Raw genomic sequence first — 16577 nt, forward strand, 5'->3', positions numbered from 1 at the left:
TGTATAAAAACAGTTCGTGCTGCACTGTATTTGTTTTGTCCTATCGTATCTATCATATGTTGTTGCCTTATTAAAAAATATGCTATACATTTAAAATAAATGTATTTAAATTTTATAGTATATACTTATATATAAATACATTCATGAATGTTTTTCATTAATGGATTTTATAATATAAATAGCAATGTGTAACATTTTACCATATTTAGTGCAATGCTTTTATTTGTTCCCCACACAAAATAGTTTTTTCACTAAATGTTTGGATTTCTAAAATTATTGTGCACTGATTTTTCTAGAATAACTTTTGCTGCCGAATTATCCACTAACCTAGTTTATGATATATTTTTGTCATAGATTATGAATATACATACATTTTTTTTGATGTTTATTGTTTATTTTTCTTTATAATGAAGTAGTCTGTATTTAGTAAATTGTGAAAGAATGATTATCAGTTCCACACACAGAGATATATAAATTCTACATTTATTTAAATGAAAAAAAAAAAAAACTTCACTGGTATCGGATCGGTATCGGCCAATACTGAACCTTAGGTATCGGAATCGGTATCGGAGGTGAAAAAGGTGGATCGGAGCATCCCTAGTTAAAACCAATTATTGCCACAAAAATAGTCAAAAACACTGACTGTAAGACCTTAATGGAGCCTTTGTATGGCCGATTTCTTTTCCACTGCATTTATTTGCATAAGATTGAATGCATGAATTTACAAAATTGTAAATAATTTCCTTTGTCATCGTGCTTTCTAATCACAAGCATTTTCTTCAAATCCGCTGGAAAGTTGAGGATCAGTAATCATTTCTATCTTGAGTGGTGACCCTAATTAACGGTTAACTGATAATGGATGACTTGCTGTTTAAAACCACAGGTGTTATGCATGAAACACAAGCGCATTAGCTTCATAGTTGGCTTGTCCCAGTACTCCTTCATCCTGCTCACAGCCGTTTTGACAAGGGGTTTGATAGTAGGATGAAATTTCACCTGCAGCTACTTGGCTTGAGTGGTATTTTTACCTCCCAGAGGAATGTCACCTCTGTCCGTCCACACACACCCTTCAGTCTGGGTGTGAAGGGGTCAGTGGAGCTGTAGCATCATCTGGTCCCTGTGTGTTTCCTGCCAGAGCAAATTTAATTCATACTCAATCAGGCTACCTCACTGGGGCTTTATATTCCAAGTTTGGGCCAAAGCAGGTCTTTGAAGCCTGCAGCAGCTTGCTGTGAGACCACTAAGACTCCCCTTTGATCAGATGAACTTCCTCTTTGATTCTCTTGAATGTGTTATTAAGGCTTATTGTAAATGCATCTCAAAATCACAAATTTCAAAGCACACACTGATTTTTAAGAGATATTAACTTGCAACACTCTTTCAAGGCAGTTGATAGTCAGTTCACATTATTATGATTCTTAGAGGGATAATTCACCCAAAATTGATAATAAAATTAATATTATTGAATAATCTTAATGGTAAATGATGTATTTACTTTTAAAGCACCACAATACTATTTATAATATAAATATAAATATGAATAATATTATTCATCTTTTTTGGGGAGCTTGACAGCCTGTCAAGCTATGAACTGTCAATGTTTTTAATGTAGCCTAATATTTTTTTATTTTGTGTTCTATGTTTTATATTGTATTTCATATAAAAACATATTTGCATTTGAAAGTTATTTTTTATTTATTTAAATTAATTTTTTGTCTTGCAAAAAAGTTTGAAACAACATGTGGGTAAATAATGACAGAGATGTTATTTTGGGTTGATTTATTCATTTAATATCTGAGAGGATTGGAGTGTTCATTATTTAAGACAGCATCTGTTGTTTGTTTTGAGGAACACCAGATTTCTGCTGCCACTTTATTTGTCATACTCATGTAATTATGAGTGAAAGAAAACAGCTGGTTGATATTTTTCAGTAGCCTGGCTGATCTGGAAAAAACAAATGTTCAGTGACCCCTCAATGTGTGTTGAGGATCATCTAGATTTCATGACCAAATATCCTTTCAAAAAGACAGAAACTGCTACAGGTTGAAACAACTACATTTACAGAGCCAAAAGTCACTCACTGTTTATTAATTCCCCCAAAACAGGCCTTCTTGTAATGACAAGCTTAAGAACTGAGTCACCATATAAGGTTTTTAAACAGCATTGTCCATAGTCCATGTGATCAAATGCCTGAACTGTTGTCCTTGCTGTCCATTCCAAAGCCCTCACAAAGCCACGCGGCCAAATCCGAGTTAATTATGACATGGCTGTCTTGAATAGAACCGAGACTTATGAACTTGAGAACAGACTGCAAAAGGTTATCCAGCTTTAAACCTCTCTTGGCAAGCTGGCATGATATCCTAAGCAATCATTGAAGAATGTTGTTTTGTTTCGGTCAGATATGTTTTTTTCATTATTGTGTTACAAATATACTGTATCAGACATGGTTCTCACAATAGAAGATATTTGGAAAGTGCCAGCATTGTTCTGAACTCCATTGACTTCAGTTGTTGAAACAGCAGCTGAAACATTCTTCAGAATATCTTCTTTCTGTGTTCCACAGAAGAAAGTCAGGCAAACAGGTTTGGGATGACATGAGAGTGAGTAAATGATGACATAATGTTCATTTTTGGGTGAAGTATCCCTTTAAAAACCACAACGATTGACTATGTTATACTTCTACATTTTGTGATGTCAGCGTGCGGCATTTAATAAGGCAGCTCTTATTAAATTGTCTTTTGACCTGGCACAACACAGCATAGCCAAGACAACAGGTGGTGCCAGATTAGATCTGACAGCCATGAGAATAAGGAGCGGAAGTTTGTCGCTTTGTGGGAAACCGGAGCTCCATGAGAGTCGTCAATAATTCGCCACAACTTGCTTCAGATCATTTGCCCTACATAATGCGAGCAAGGCTTGGATGTTCATATTCTACATATGAATTCAATTGTTCTGCTGTTTCTTAAACGCATTCATATGTTGAGAGCACTCATTTACAACTTGAAACTATGTTTTTAATTATAAGGTGATTTTAAAGGTGAATTTTCTATTAAATACTCTCTTCTATCCTATTTAAATGGAAACTTCACCCAAAAATGAAAATCCTTTCATCATTTACTCATGTTGTTTCAAAACTGTATGACTTTATATCTTCTGCAAAGCACAGAAGAATATTGGCTCAGCCAATATCGAGAGTTGGTGCGGAGCTTTCTGTTTGGCCGACCAATAGCTGACAGGGAGAGTTTTCGGGAAATAGTGCAACTTGTCGCGCACTCTACCGCTTTAAACTTTATTTGTCCAAAGCGCTGTGCAATATTCTCCAGAACTGGCTTACTGTCATTGTCTTGCTGTCAAACGTTCATAAACCTTTGCACTCTCATCTTGACATATCCTTGACAGGTCCACTGCTATGATAAACATTATTCTGTTTGATTGTCTATTCTATGTCTCAGTTCTCTGGAGCCGCGTGGCGTCACTCTTCAAAGTATGTTCAGTCACTTTGCCAAGTTCCTTTGGAAAGAGGACAGCGTCACCAAGACAAGAAAGGAAGTTCTTCTTAAATGACAGCTAGCTGCAGTACAGAGGCCCTTCCTGTTATAAATAAACAGCTTTTCCTCTGCACGCTGCCACTGGCCTCAGCACCTCTCCACACTCAGCTGTCCTCTGGGGGAACTAGAGCTGCTCTTGGTCTCCAAAGTGCAGGTCACCATAAAGCTCTTATTACCGGAAACACTGCTGTATTTTTAGACTCTTAAATTGCTCTGCCATGTTTATGTTTATTTGTTGTCAACAAAAAAGAGGCCATGAAGGTTAGATTCCTACTGTAGGCTTATGTTAATCAGTTTTATAGTATTAAGTTGACTGCGTTTTACTTTATTTAATCTGTATGTATGGGATCAATTTTCCGACAAAAGTTTTGCATGAAACCAAAATATAAAAATGTATTGCACAAAATTTTACCTGCACCATTTCTGCACTTAAAATACATTACAGTTGAATGATGTAAAAATGAAGCAACGTTTACAGAATAGCAAACAATGATCATGGATCAAATTTATTTTGATCATTTTTTTATGCTGATACTTTTTTCACTTTGCTCTTGTTTCCATGTTCTGCGCTTGCTTTTCCAAATGTTGTGGTTAGAGTTTCATGTAAATCAGGGCGGGCTTAAGTGTCATCATAGGTCCACTAGTTCTAGATTGACAGCTCCTCCTCTAGCCAATCTCATGGATTTTTTAAATCAAAAATACAGTAATAATGTGAAATATTACAATTTTCTATTTTAAAATATAATTTCCTATGACTGCAAAGCTGATTTTTGAGCAGCAATGTTGAGAACAGCTGTGCTGCTTATTATTTTGAATGGAAATTGTGATACTTTTTTTTTCAGATTGTTGGATGAATAGAAAGAACGAACGGCATTATTTGATATCTTTTGCCACGTTATAAATGTCTTCACTGTCTCTTTTGACCAATTTATGCATCATTGTTGATCCTTGTATGTTAATAGAATTGTTTACTAGCTGAAATCCTTTACTGAAACCTTTTAAAACACAAGCTATTGTAGGAATCCTCTCACCCATATTTTACGGCCTGTGTTTTATCCTCTGTGACATAATTGTGTGAAGGTCCATAAAAACAGGGTGCTGTCATAACAGAACATTCCAGGCTAAAACCGTGGAGGGACTGTAGCTCCTCTGGGTCTTTTTGATGGTGTAAATTGGAGTGTGGTGACAGTGTGGTCTGGGGCAATATTGAAAACTTGGGGTTTCGTACATGGGTGGTCTGGAAGCGCAGGAGCTCTATTGGTTCCCCTGCTGGGGTGATAATTGAGGGGAGAGTTCTCCTATAGGTGCCATCTGGGCCCCCACCGGCCCACCCACACAAATCATTAGGACAATTAAGATGGTGTCAGTTCACTTGATTAAAACTGAGTTAGTGGATGCAATCAGACTGACTTGAGCACAATGTCAAGGCAAATAGTTAATATTTAATTGACTGCGCCCCCTCCCTTAATTTTCGGTCGAATGGCGTCAAGTTGTCAGCAAACTGTCTGAGTCATGCTGTCAAGCCCAGACACCTCCTATGATGTTGCCATTATTAGTGTTGGATCTGCCTTCTGGCTTCAGACCTAGTTTGAAGAGGCACGTAGGCTCTTATTTCATGACTTTGTCATGCAAGCAACTGGCTCAGTCTGGCCTGAGCATCACCTGTCTGAACAGCACCATTTCTGCACTTAAAATACATTACAGTTGATGTCAAAAAATGGACACAATTATATGTTGAAAAAGAACATATGGACTAGTAGGTTTTCCTTCATTCCATAGAATCATACTTTCCATAACAGTGAATCAAATGTTGTTTAACCAAACTCATCTTGCATGGCACTTTCCAGTGAGGTTTGCTTAAGAAATGAGGTATGTGTAACTTGACAATGTACACACAAACGCTCCTTTGGAATGACTTTTCCAAACGGTGGGTATTGACCTTTTAGATTGGTATCGCTAACTTGGTGAGTCAGACAGTTATTGTTAACGGAAGTGCTGAATAAACCTGACTCTAATCCTTGACCACAAAACCCTGATACTTCAATCCCGGGATTCCAGCAGTGCGAGTAAGACTTCCAGATGGCGGATGAAGTTACCTCAATGTGTACTCTTCAATACCGCACTACTTTCCTACTGTACACAGTCAGATGAAGCTGCCTTAGCACTCACTTGCACGTTGCATGTGATATCTGTCATAAATTCAGAGTTTCGCCGGGAAAAAAAAAATCAAAGCACACACCTAGAAGAATGGTAGACCACTTGGAGTTGAACAATATTGAGTGGTTTATTCATGTCAGTGTTTGTGTATGGTTAAAGGTATAGTTCACCCAAAAATGACAATTCTGTCATTATTTACTCACCCTCATGTTGTTCCAAACCTGTAACCTGTAAAAACAAATCAAGATATGTTTAATGAAACTTGAGAGATTTCTGTCCCTTTATTGAATCAGTGCAACCAAAATGCTTTCATGCATCAAAAAGTACAAAAAGAGATTGCAGACGTAAGCTTAAAAAGTAGCTCAAATGTCCTACCTAATATGTGAATAAAAGCCTAAATTAAATGTGTCCGCCACATTGACGTGATTGTTTCTTCAGAAGACTTGGATTAAACCACTTGATTAAAATGGATTTCTTTTACTATGCCTTTATGAACTTTTTGAATTGTGAAAGTGTTGGGGAGGGGGAGTCAAGGAAGGCTCCTTGAAAAAATTAACATTGCAACTTCCTCAAATCACAATCGCCAAGACCCTGTTTTATAGCCGGTACTAATGTCCATTTCACTTGATCTGATTCCAAGTGGACATTTGTTGTAAAGTGTCTCAAGCATTTTGCGATGGAATCACTCAAGCCACACATGGCGGTAGTTGAAAACCCATATGACCACATTGCATTTGTAGTGTAAGTACTAATCGATCCTGGACAGGACCGCTTACTTACCTGTCAATAATTCATTGTACTAAAACAAGAACTTTACTACCAGGTGTCAAAGTAATGTTGACCACTTTTGATCAGGTCACCTGAAACTTTGATACCAGGTGTAAGCAGTTCCTAATTGTGTCTTGTCCTTATCATTTTCAAAATGCTGATTCTCCCATGCAAGCCCACACAAGTCAGCTGCTTATTCAGAAAGCCTGGTTCTGACTAACAAGCCTGCAGTTTGTGTAGATCGGTGTGATGCTGAGCTTGGATGACTGCTCAAATGTGCTCATAGTGATGGACCCACTCAATAGTGAAGTGAAGCAGGAAAGAGTCTCACTGAGAAGGGATGTGGAGAGGGTGGAAAAGACGAATAGCAAAGAAACCTGATTGTTCAAACAGTGGCAGAGAGAAACTCCCAGCTCACAGCTTCGATTTCAGCATGAGAAACAGCTGTGCTGAGCACATTAGGAAGCATGTATGTCAAATCTTGCCCAGTACTCATTGGAATGCCTGTGGGAGTCCTCGCTCGATCCCAAATGCATGCTTTGGGTCTACGTGGGAATGTGTGCATGACCAGAGGGAAGAGTTCCAGAGTGCCAGAAGTATGCTTTTTCAGCCTTTGTCCATCCTTTTCTTCCCTCAAGCCCATGTGGAAGACCGTAACAACTTGTTTAAGAATGTGCCTCATCCACTGAGTATGCTATGGTTAAAGTGAATGAGGCATGTGTTTGCTGAGAAAGTTTGGTGTCAAATCCTGTCCAGAGTGCTTTGTGTAGTTGAAGGGTCTCTCTCATCATGGTCTTTATCCTTAAGGTGCTCAAGCTGAGGTTTAGTGTCAAAATTGGCAGCTTATCATCGCCTAGCATTCTCCTGCTCTGAGAGGTTAAACTCTCAGAGGAATCTCTGTTCCTACCTGTATGCATTTTGATATCTTTTTTTACACTAACTGTTTTTTGATACTTTTTTTGTTTTTAAATGGAATAGAAGTTTCTTGTCTGCAATTTTGAGTTAATTGCATGGAGATGACCAGTGCTTCCTTATAATTAGGCTAAAACAAGGTATCTTAAATCATTAAGATTAGGTTCCTGACTAGGTTTTGGAACAGAGCACCAGTCAACTATTCCCTTATACCTTTCAGTTATTCTCAAGAAAGGGACAAGGCTAAAAGCAGTACATTATCAAGAGAGGAAGTGCATTATATGATAGGAGAAGGGTAATGGAAATTCGCTAGCACTTCTGGCCCTGCAGTATACAGTGAGTTGCTTTATGGAGGTCAGGAAGTTTGCCCTCTGATCTGCCTGTATCAGGCTGTGCTTTGGTGTTCTGACTCAGATGAGGGTATAAAGTGCATATCTCAAGCTTTCACCTACTTACCGCTCTACAGTTTACATTCCATTTGTGTGTTTATAAGAACCGTCATCCCCTTCACGTCCATGAAATCCTTATGTAATACAGTGTGGCGAGTCCAGGTTTCATGTACTGGAATTTATTGCCACTCTTGAAGCATTATATTCCATTTTGCTACCATTGCCTTTTAGATAATGACTAGTCAATTCAGTAGTCAAGAGTTGTATTGTCATCGTTCATACTTTTTGTTTAACATGAACATTTTTTTAAGAGGCGGTTTTTAAATTGTATCAACTTCAGTGTGACATGGCAGTAATGTTTATTTTTTGACAGCACTTTGAAAGAGGAACATGTTGCAAATATTGAGTTTTGAGTTATTGCTGCCACAGCTGCACTCAAATTGAAAACCCCCCCGAAATACTAAAATCCTTTTCTCACGCTGTACTCGTAAGGCCTTGGAAATTAGACTTGGGCCTTATTGAGGGTTGGAAATGCCAGAGAGGGGTGTGTGTGAGAGCAGATAAGCCTCCAATACACTTCACCAGTGCACATCTAGCCTTTCTAGCCATCATTATTGCCCTATGGAGGCTGAGTGTGAGTCACTCATTAGAAGTGTGGAAGTCCAAGAAAGCTGGCTGAGGCCATCTCATTCCCTTTGCATTACATTTGTGTAGCCCTGCTCTCTCTGCTTATCAATTGTCCCCGGGCATAGATACAGCGAATATGGCTTCTTGCCTTGTAAACACCAGCTGGGTAAACCCTAGTGTAATCTTGAGGCTTTCCACCAGGTTCAAACTTCTTTTGCAAAACGATGGGATCTAATATTGCTCTTTGTCTGTTTATTTGCCGTTCCTGCAGAACAAACTTTTGGCAGAGTGAATGGCATAATTGGAAAGTAAACAGTGGGGTTCCTTTGACAGTGGAATGCAGTATTTGAGTGTTTGTCTGCTATTATTTCCTTGGCTATAGGTGAACTCAAGCCTTCTAAAGCCCCGTTCACACCAAAAACGATAACTATAAAGATAATGATATTAGCGTCCACACCAGCGAACGATATCGTCTGATATTCTAAGCGTACATGCATCTGCAGCTTTAAATTCTCGAGCTCGTTATAGCAGGATGGATTCTGATTGACTGTCAGTGTTTTATCGTTCATCAGCTGGAAAAAAATCGTTTTGAAAGTGATTCCAACGATATCGTTTCTCTTTGTCTTTATCGTTATAGCTGTGGTGTGGACTCTGCTATTCTTTAACATTAAGAATGATTTTTAGAACTATATCTTTATCGTTATCTTTATAGTTATCGTCCTTGGTGTGAACGGGCCTTAAGGCTGGAGAATGACCTGAGAATTTAAGAAAGTTTAGATGTTTTCTTGGTTTTATATGAATCAACCGAAAAGTGAAACATCTGTCATCATTTACTCACCTTCATTGAAACCTGTTCGTATTTTCATACAGTGAAAGCGAATGGTGACCATGACTGTCTAGTAATATTTGAATGAAAAATGACTTGCATGTCATTCTATTCGTCACATAAATCTTATCACCTGGCTTCAGAATACTGGAATATAGTGCAAGACTACTTGTATTATGCTTTTATTGTGCTTTTTGTCCTTTTGGAGCCTATCCACTTTCATGTATGGAAAAGAGCAGTGTGCACATTTTTCAAAACATCTTTTTTGTTCGGCAAAAGAAATGCAGTTGTGTGTATGGAACATTGTAAATAAATGATGACAAAACTTACATTTTTGGGTGCGCTATACTTTTAACCTTTATACCCTGTAATAATAGTCAATAGTTAAAACAGTCAACATTTAATTATTTAATACTGTAGTGATTTTTTTCCCTTATAGCTAAGTTGTGTGTCACATCTGGAGACAATGAAATTGACACATACACTTTTTATAAGTCTTCTCACCAAAAATATGCTGAATTACAATTATGGATGACAATAATGACAGAGTGTCTCGTTTCGGGAGGATTTCATCCCAAGGGACAGGGAAGCAGGCGATGATCACACCAAAGGTTCGCTGAGCAGATCCAATTGAAAGAATTTTGCCAGTCAGCGATTTCATTTTGAAAAAGCTCCAGGATTGTTGTTTTAGAGTGTTTAGTCAGGAGAGAAAGGATTTGGGGGGAGATCAAGTTATTTATTTGCGGGAGCCATTTAAATGGGAACTGCGGCCATGATGGAGATGCAGGGAAATGGGAACTGGCGGGCTATGAAGACCGAAAATGCCAAATGTAGCATCTTGCCAAACACGTATATAAATGTGAAGATGAGAACCGGGTTGCAGAAGAGACATGATTGTATAAAATCATCAAAGCTTTTGTTGCTGACCAAAGAAGAAGTGAATAAGCAGAAGGCTCTGCTGGTTGTGTGGATGAGTTCAAGTTTGCAAAATGCTTCCAAAGAATCCATGTATAAAGTTGCTTTCATGTTTTTTTTTGTGTTATATGATTTGTCATGTCATGTGATACCACAGGTGTTGTTAATATGTTAATTTATTCATATTTTATTTTTGATTAAATTAATTTGACACTACCGTTTAAATGTTTGGGGTCGGTAAGATTTAAAACAAAAATCTCAGATGCATACCTAGGCTTTATTTGATCAAAAATACAGGGAAAAAAACAATTTAAACAGTTTCCTGTTTAAATACATATAATTTATTAATTTTGTTGACAAAACTGAATTTTTAGCAATCTTTACTCCAGTCTTAAGTGTCACATTATCCTTCAGAAATCATTTTAATATGCTGATTTTGTGCTATAGAAACATTTCTTATTATCAAATGTTAAACTTGTCTTATGCTTAATATTTTCTGTGTAAACTGTGATACTTTTTTTTTTGCAGAACTCTGAGAATATGAAGTTCAAAAGAACAGTATTTATTTGAATATATAAAACCTAAAAAAGCTAAATATTACATTATTAATAAAAAAAAATGCAGTTTTAATTACATTTTACTAATTATAGATATCTATTTGACAAACTGTTGGTTGAATCTTAAGGGGTACAAGTCATGTATTTAGTGTTATAAAATGCCAAACAATATTAAATGTTCCTTGGAAATCAGAAGTTTGTTTTCCCTCATAAATCTTGATTTACTCATTTGCAGTATAACATGCAGTAGATAATAATTTTTACAAGAGGTTTCATGTATGCTGTATCAAAGACTACAGTTATGTCTGGGATTTTATGACCTCTCATGGGTGTGATAAAGTATTTCCTGACTACCAACCCTGTGTAAATGGGATAGAGTGTTACAGGTGTTCACCTAGATGTTTGTCTAACAATTTTATGTTGGAAATTTACCATGGTAACTACCACACCCATATGCATGAACGTATACTGTATGTATATGTATTTGGTTGTCACACTAGTAGAATGTTTATAGCTGATGTGATTAGCTACACCTGCAGACACTGACACCAGCTACATAAAAATTTTTTTTTTTTTTTTTTTTGAGAAAAGCTCTAGCTTTATTTATTTGCCCATGACACTTGGTTTGATACTTTAATTCTGTGACATTCAGACATTTTGAAGTGAGACTGTAGTGTCCAAATACTTTTTAAGGACATCTTTTATACTTGCATTTAATGTCTCTATGATGTATGTGATATGCATTTTGGTGCATGCACATCACAAAGGCATGATATATATTTTTTGTATATTATATTTATTGTGGTATTTTTTGCATTTTCAGACCCATAAACAGTACAATCACAAGACAAGACAAAACACAACTACACAAACAAGAAGGAAAAAGAACAAAAAAAAAACTCCTTCAATTAAATTCAGTGTAGCAGATAACCACATCACCAAGTAGAGGTAAAGGGGTTTTTGCACAATATGAAATCATAGACAAGGTGAAATAATATTGTAATAATAACAATTATCAAATAATAATAATAATAGGTAACAACCTAAGCCTTTTTAACCTCACAAGGGCATTACTTAAGGAAAATGACCATAGTAACAGAGCGAATAGATTTGCAACAGTGTCAACATTGTTGCTAGTTTTGACAAATAATTGAGGAAAAGAAAAAGTCAAATACTGAAATTAAATTTAGAGAGAAAAGATCTGAGCATATTAAGATTGACACGGAAATTAAAGAAAATAGCAATTACAAGAAAAGAAAATTAAATTTCAAATAGTATCGGGAGATTGTTACTGCTGAGTGATCAGAAATTATTCTATTATGATGTTTCATTGATTTAACACGGGATAATTTTAGAATCAACTAAAAAGAAATCGATCCTGGAGTATGATTTATGAACTTGCAAGAAAAAAGTGTACTGTTTGTCCGTTGGATTTTTTAATCTCCAGATATCAACAAGGTCAAAAGAATTAATAAGATCATTAAGAACGACAGTGGAATTGGGCAAGGATATGTCAGAGCATGATGGAAATCTGTCTAAAGCAGGGTCTAAAACTAAGTTGAAATCACCGCCTATTATAACGTGCGAGTTTAGAGTGGTTGGTAAAAGATTAAAAAAAAGATTAAAAAAAAAAAAAAAAAGCGGGGTCATCAAAATTAGGTCCGTACACATTCAGCAATGTGACATGAATTGAGGAAAGCAGGCCAGATACAATTACATAACGGCCATTAGGGTCGCTGATCGTAGATATGTGCTTGAAAGGGACCGATTTACGGACCAAAATAGCTACTCCTCTGGCCCTGGATGAAAAAGAAGACTGGAACACCTGAGAGATCCAACTGCATCTCAGTCGCCTTTGTTCAGAATGCCTTATATGTGTCTCTTGCAAAAATAATATGTCAGCAGCGATAGACTTCAAATAAGAAAAAACTTTAGCTCTCTTAATCTGATTGTTTAATCCACGGACGTTCCAACTGGCAAGAGTGACATTGACACCTTTAAATAAGGGCCCCCTACTACAAGCCATGATGTATATGAACTAAAGTAGTGGCTGCTGCAAAAGAGATTGAATGAATATTAATCAGAGAAGGAGATACGCAGGCATAAAACACTAAACACACAATGAAAAATAAAGACAAGACCACCCACCCTTCCCCTTTTGTCAGCTTCCCCAAACGAAGCCGAGAAGATAACCTCATACGAACAGTGGAGCTGCCGGGCAGCATAAGGAGTGAAAGAAAAACCTGTCTATCAAATAACCTTAAATAAAGAAAAACAAGGGACTCCCTAGCAGCCTCCATACAAATAGAATGATGATTAACAAAAGAACTGCTCTATAAACCTGAACTACAGTGAGTATAGCACAAACCCCTTGTAACAAAGATATAAAACATGAACTATTCATACAAATATTTGACAGGCTCAACATTTACATGCAAATAAGGCTCAAATAGTTACAATTATATAACTACATTCAGCCTGTACCTGTTAGAGTAACATGACCGTTAACAGTCTATGAGTGTCTTTTTTCGATTGAAGATATACTCACAACCTCCAAAAAAAAGGCCATTAGCGAACAGAGAGAATTAAAGTCTTTCAACCATAGTCACGTAAAGAATCAGTCCTGAACTGCAGATCAGGAAGGCTCTTGTTCTGCGATGGAATTCACAAAATCTTCAGCCTCTGACACCGAACCAAAGATTTTCTTTTTATTGCCTTGGGTGACAATAAGCCGCGCGGGAAACAGCAGTCCGAAACGGATTCCAGCCTCCTTCAACTTCTTTTTCACTCCGTCAAACGCCTTTCGCTGTGATAGCACCTCTGCCGTGAAATCTGGGAAGATGGAGATGTGCGCTTCCTCGTATTTTAAAGGCGTATGTTGCCGCGCGAGCCTTAGTATCATCTCTTTGATTGGATAATGATGTATCCTCGCGATCATGATTCGTGGACATGAACTATTCATACAAATATTTGACAGGCTCAACATTTACATGCAAATAAGGCTCAAATAGTTACAATTATATAACTACATTCAGCCCAGTCCAGGGCGAGTAACATGACCGTTAACAGTCTATGAGTGTCTTTTTTCGATTGAAGATATACTCACAACCTCCAAAAAAAAGGCCATTAGCGAACAGAGAGAATTAAAGTCTTTCAACCATAGTCACGTAAAGAATCAGTCCTGAACTGCAGATCAGGAAGGCTCTTGTTCTGCGATGGAATTCACAAAATCTTCAGCCTCTGACACCGAACCAAAGATTTTCTTTTTATTGCCTTGGGTGACAATAAGCCGCGCGGGAAACAGCAGTCCGAAACGGATTCCAGCCTCCTTCAACTTCTTTTTCACTCCGTCAAACGCCTTTCGCTGTGATAGCACCTCTGCCGTGAAATCTGGGAAGATGGAGATGTGCGCTTCCTCGTATTTTAAAGGCGTATGTTGCCGCGGGAGCCTTAGTATCATCTCTTTGATCGGATAATGATGTATCCTCGCGATCATGATTCGTGGACGCCCTCCTTTTGATGGTAAAGGGCAGGTACGATGTGCGCGGTCAACTTTAATCCCTCCAGGAAAGTTCTCGGCTCCCAGGAGGTTCGGGATAAGGCGTATGTTGCCGCGCGAGCCTTAGTATCATCTCTTTGATCGGATAATGATGTATCCTCGCGATCATGATTCGTGGACGCCCTCCTTTTGATGGTAAAGGGCAGGTACGATGTGCGCGGTCAACTTTAATCCCTCCAGGAAAGTTCTCGGCTCCCAGGAGGTTCGGGATGAGTTTTTCCACAAACTCAGTTGGGCGGCCAGCTTCCACGTTATCGGGTAGGCTGACAACTTTGATATTCTGTCGTCGAGAATGTCCCTCGAGATCATACAGTTTAGCACGCAAGGCCTTATTAGTCGCTAGAATTTCCTGAAGAGAGCACTCGAGATCAGAAATGCGGCTTTCATGCTCGGCGTTAACACCTTCAAGGTCCGTGATACGTGAGGTGGTTTCATAAAGTGCTGATTGCAACTGGGATAGAGTAGCTTCCAGGGAGTTAAATCTGTCGTTAATATTGTTATTCATAGTTTGAATGGCCGACAGAATTGCAGTTGAGTCTGGTGCCGTGCGAACATCACCATCAGCCTCGCCTTCATTAGACGATGATTTCTCGGCCTTTTGTTCACCTGCGCTGGTTGGTGAATCACCTTTCTTGGACTTAGCCTTCTTCATTTCACTGGTAGATATTATTGAGCAGACTTTCGCAATAAAAATAGTCAGAAATATATAAATTTAAAGAGGCTTTGAAGGAGCTCTCTAAACTTACGTCCGCACCATATGGTGCTCTCTAGCGCCCCCCACAAAGGCATGATATTTATCTCTTCTTCCTTCAACGGAGCTAGAAGGCATTGACTTGTTTTTGTCTCTCTCTTCTGTAGGTCTCTCATAACTCAAGAAGTGTTTGGAGATGCTGATTTCAATCCCATAAATTGTGGTTTAATTTGTTTTGACTACAGGTGGTTCAGAGCTCTAAAGTGTGGGATGAGGTGCCCTTTCCAGAGGATTTAGAGGAGGAAAACAAGCGGCCGGGAGGTTATGTGGATGATGAAGAGTACTATGATCCTTCAGGAGGTGGGACTATCTGAATGCTGCACTGCTGAGTACCTATAAATAAGGAATAGTGATGTTCATTATGCCTAACTGAAAGTGACAGTAAGGACCTCTATAATTTTGCTGAATGAAAAGAAATGCTGTTCTTTTGAACTTTGTTTATTAAATAATCCTGAAAAAAAATCACAGCTTCTACAAAAATTAAGCAACACAAATGTTTTCAACATTGATAATAATATGAAATGTTTCTTGAGCAGCATATCAGCACATTAGAATAATTTCTGAACCGTCATGTGACACTGAAGACTAAATTAATGGCTGCTGAAAATTCAACTTTGTCATTGCAGGAATAAATAATACTTTCAAATATTAAAATATAAAATATAGCAAACCATTTTTTTTAAATTGTAATAATTTTTCACAATATTTCATAAATTCTGTAATCAAATAAACTGCAGACTTGCTGAGCATACAAGACTCGTTTTCAAAATCCTCAAAAAAAAAAGTTTTTTAACTAAAAACAAAAAACGAATATCTCCTTTTTTCTTTTAGATATCAGTGGAGAAGAGGATGGAAGCACCCCCGAGCCGAGCACGGTTGAACCAGGCACACCTATAACAAGTGAGAAGCCTTTTTTTTTTTTTAAATAGAAAGGAATTATTACAACATGACAGTAGTCACACATTTTATATCAGGGTGATAAAAGAGATGCATCAACAGATTCTGTAAACATCTTGCTGTAAAACATGAAACTCTTTTAATCATCTGCTGAGGCGTTATATAGAGTTGTTGCGTTTGCTGAATTAGTGTCTCAGTCACATCATGTCACCCGCCTTTGCTCACAGTGATGAGACAGCAGCTTTATCATAACAAGGGCCTCAGATTTTTGCCAGAGATCCAAACAATACTCATTTCTCCTTTCATCAGCTGAGATGCAGAGGTGTAAACATAGCAGCACACATGAAAGTCAGTATAAGAAATAGCAGCTGGAACAGACGATACAAACACTGTCATGTATTGATTCACTCACATCATATGTTTTAATTCTCGCCTTTCATGATCTGGGGAGGTCTGTAACACTTTTATCTTCTCTTTGAGTTTTATTTAAAGGGGTCATATGATGTTGCTAAAAAGAACATTATTTTGTGTATTTGGTGTAATGAAATGTGTTTATGCGGTTTAAGGTTAAAAAACACATTATTTTCCACATACTGGACATTATTGTTTCTCCTCTATGCCCCGCCTTTCTGAAACCCGTCGATTTTTACAAAGCTCATCATTCTGAAAAG

The 16577-nt window shown here is 37.7% G+C and overlaps 1 protein-coding gene across 1 annotated transcript in view; it reads left to right on the forward strand.

Moving 5' to 3' along the window:
* LOC107695829 (basement membrane-specific heparan sulfate proteoglycan core protein-like) overlaps positions 1 to 16577 on the forward strand; it is a 126310-nt gene that overhangs the window by 18284 nt on the left and 91449 nt on the right. Inside the window, exons 2-3 of the mRNA XM_016495897.1 lie at positions 15195 to 15309; positions 15841 to 15909. Of these exons, the coding sequence (XP_016351383.1) occupies positions 15195 to 15309; positions 15841 to 15909 (184 nt within the window). The remainder of the gene's footprint in view (positions 1 to 15194; positions 15310 to 15840; positions 15910 to 16577) is intronic.

This window comes from Sinocyclocheilus anshuiensis, unplaced genomic scaffold, assembly GCF_001515605.1.
Source record: "Sinocyclocheilus anshuiensis isolate Anshui unplaced genomic scaffold, SAMN03320099.WGS_v1.1 scaffold234, whole genome shotgun sequence".
In the NCBI taxonomy this organism is placed as follows: Eukaryota; Metazoa; Chordata; class Actinopteri; order Cypriniformes; family Cyprinidae; genus Sinocyclocheilus; species Sinocyclocheilus anshuiensis.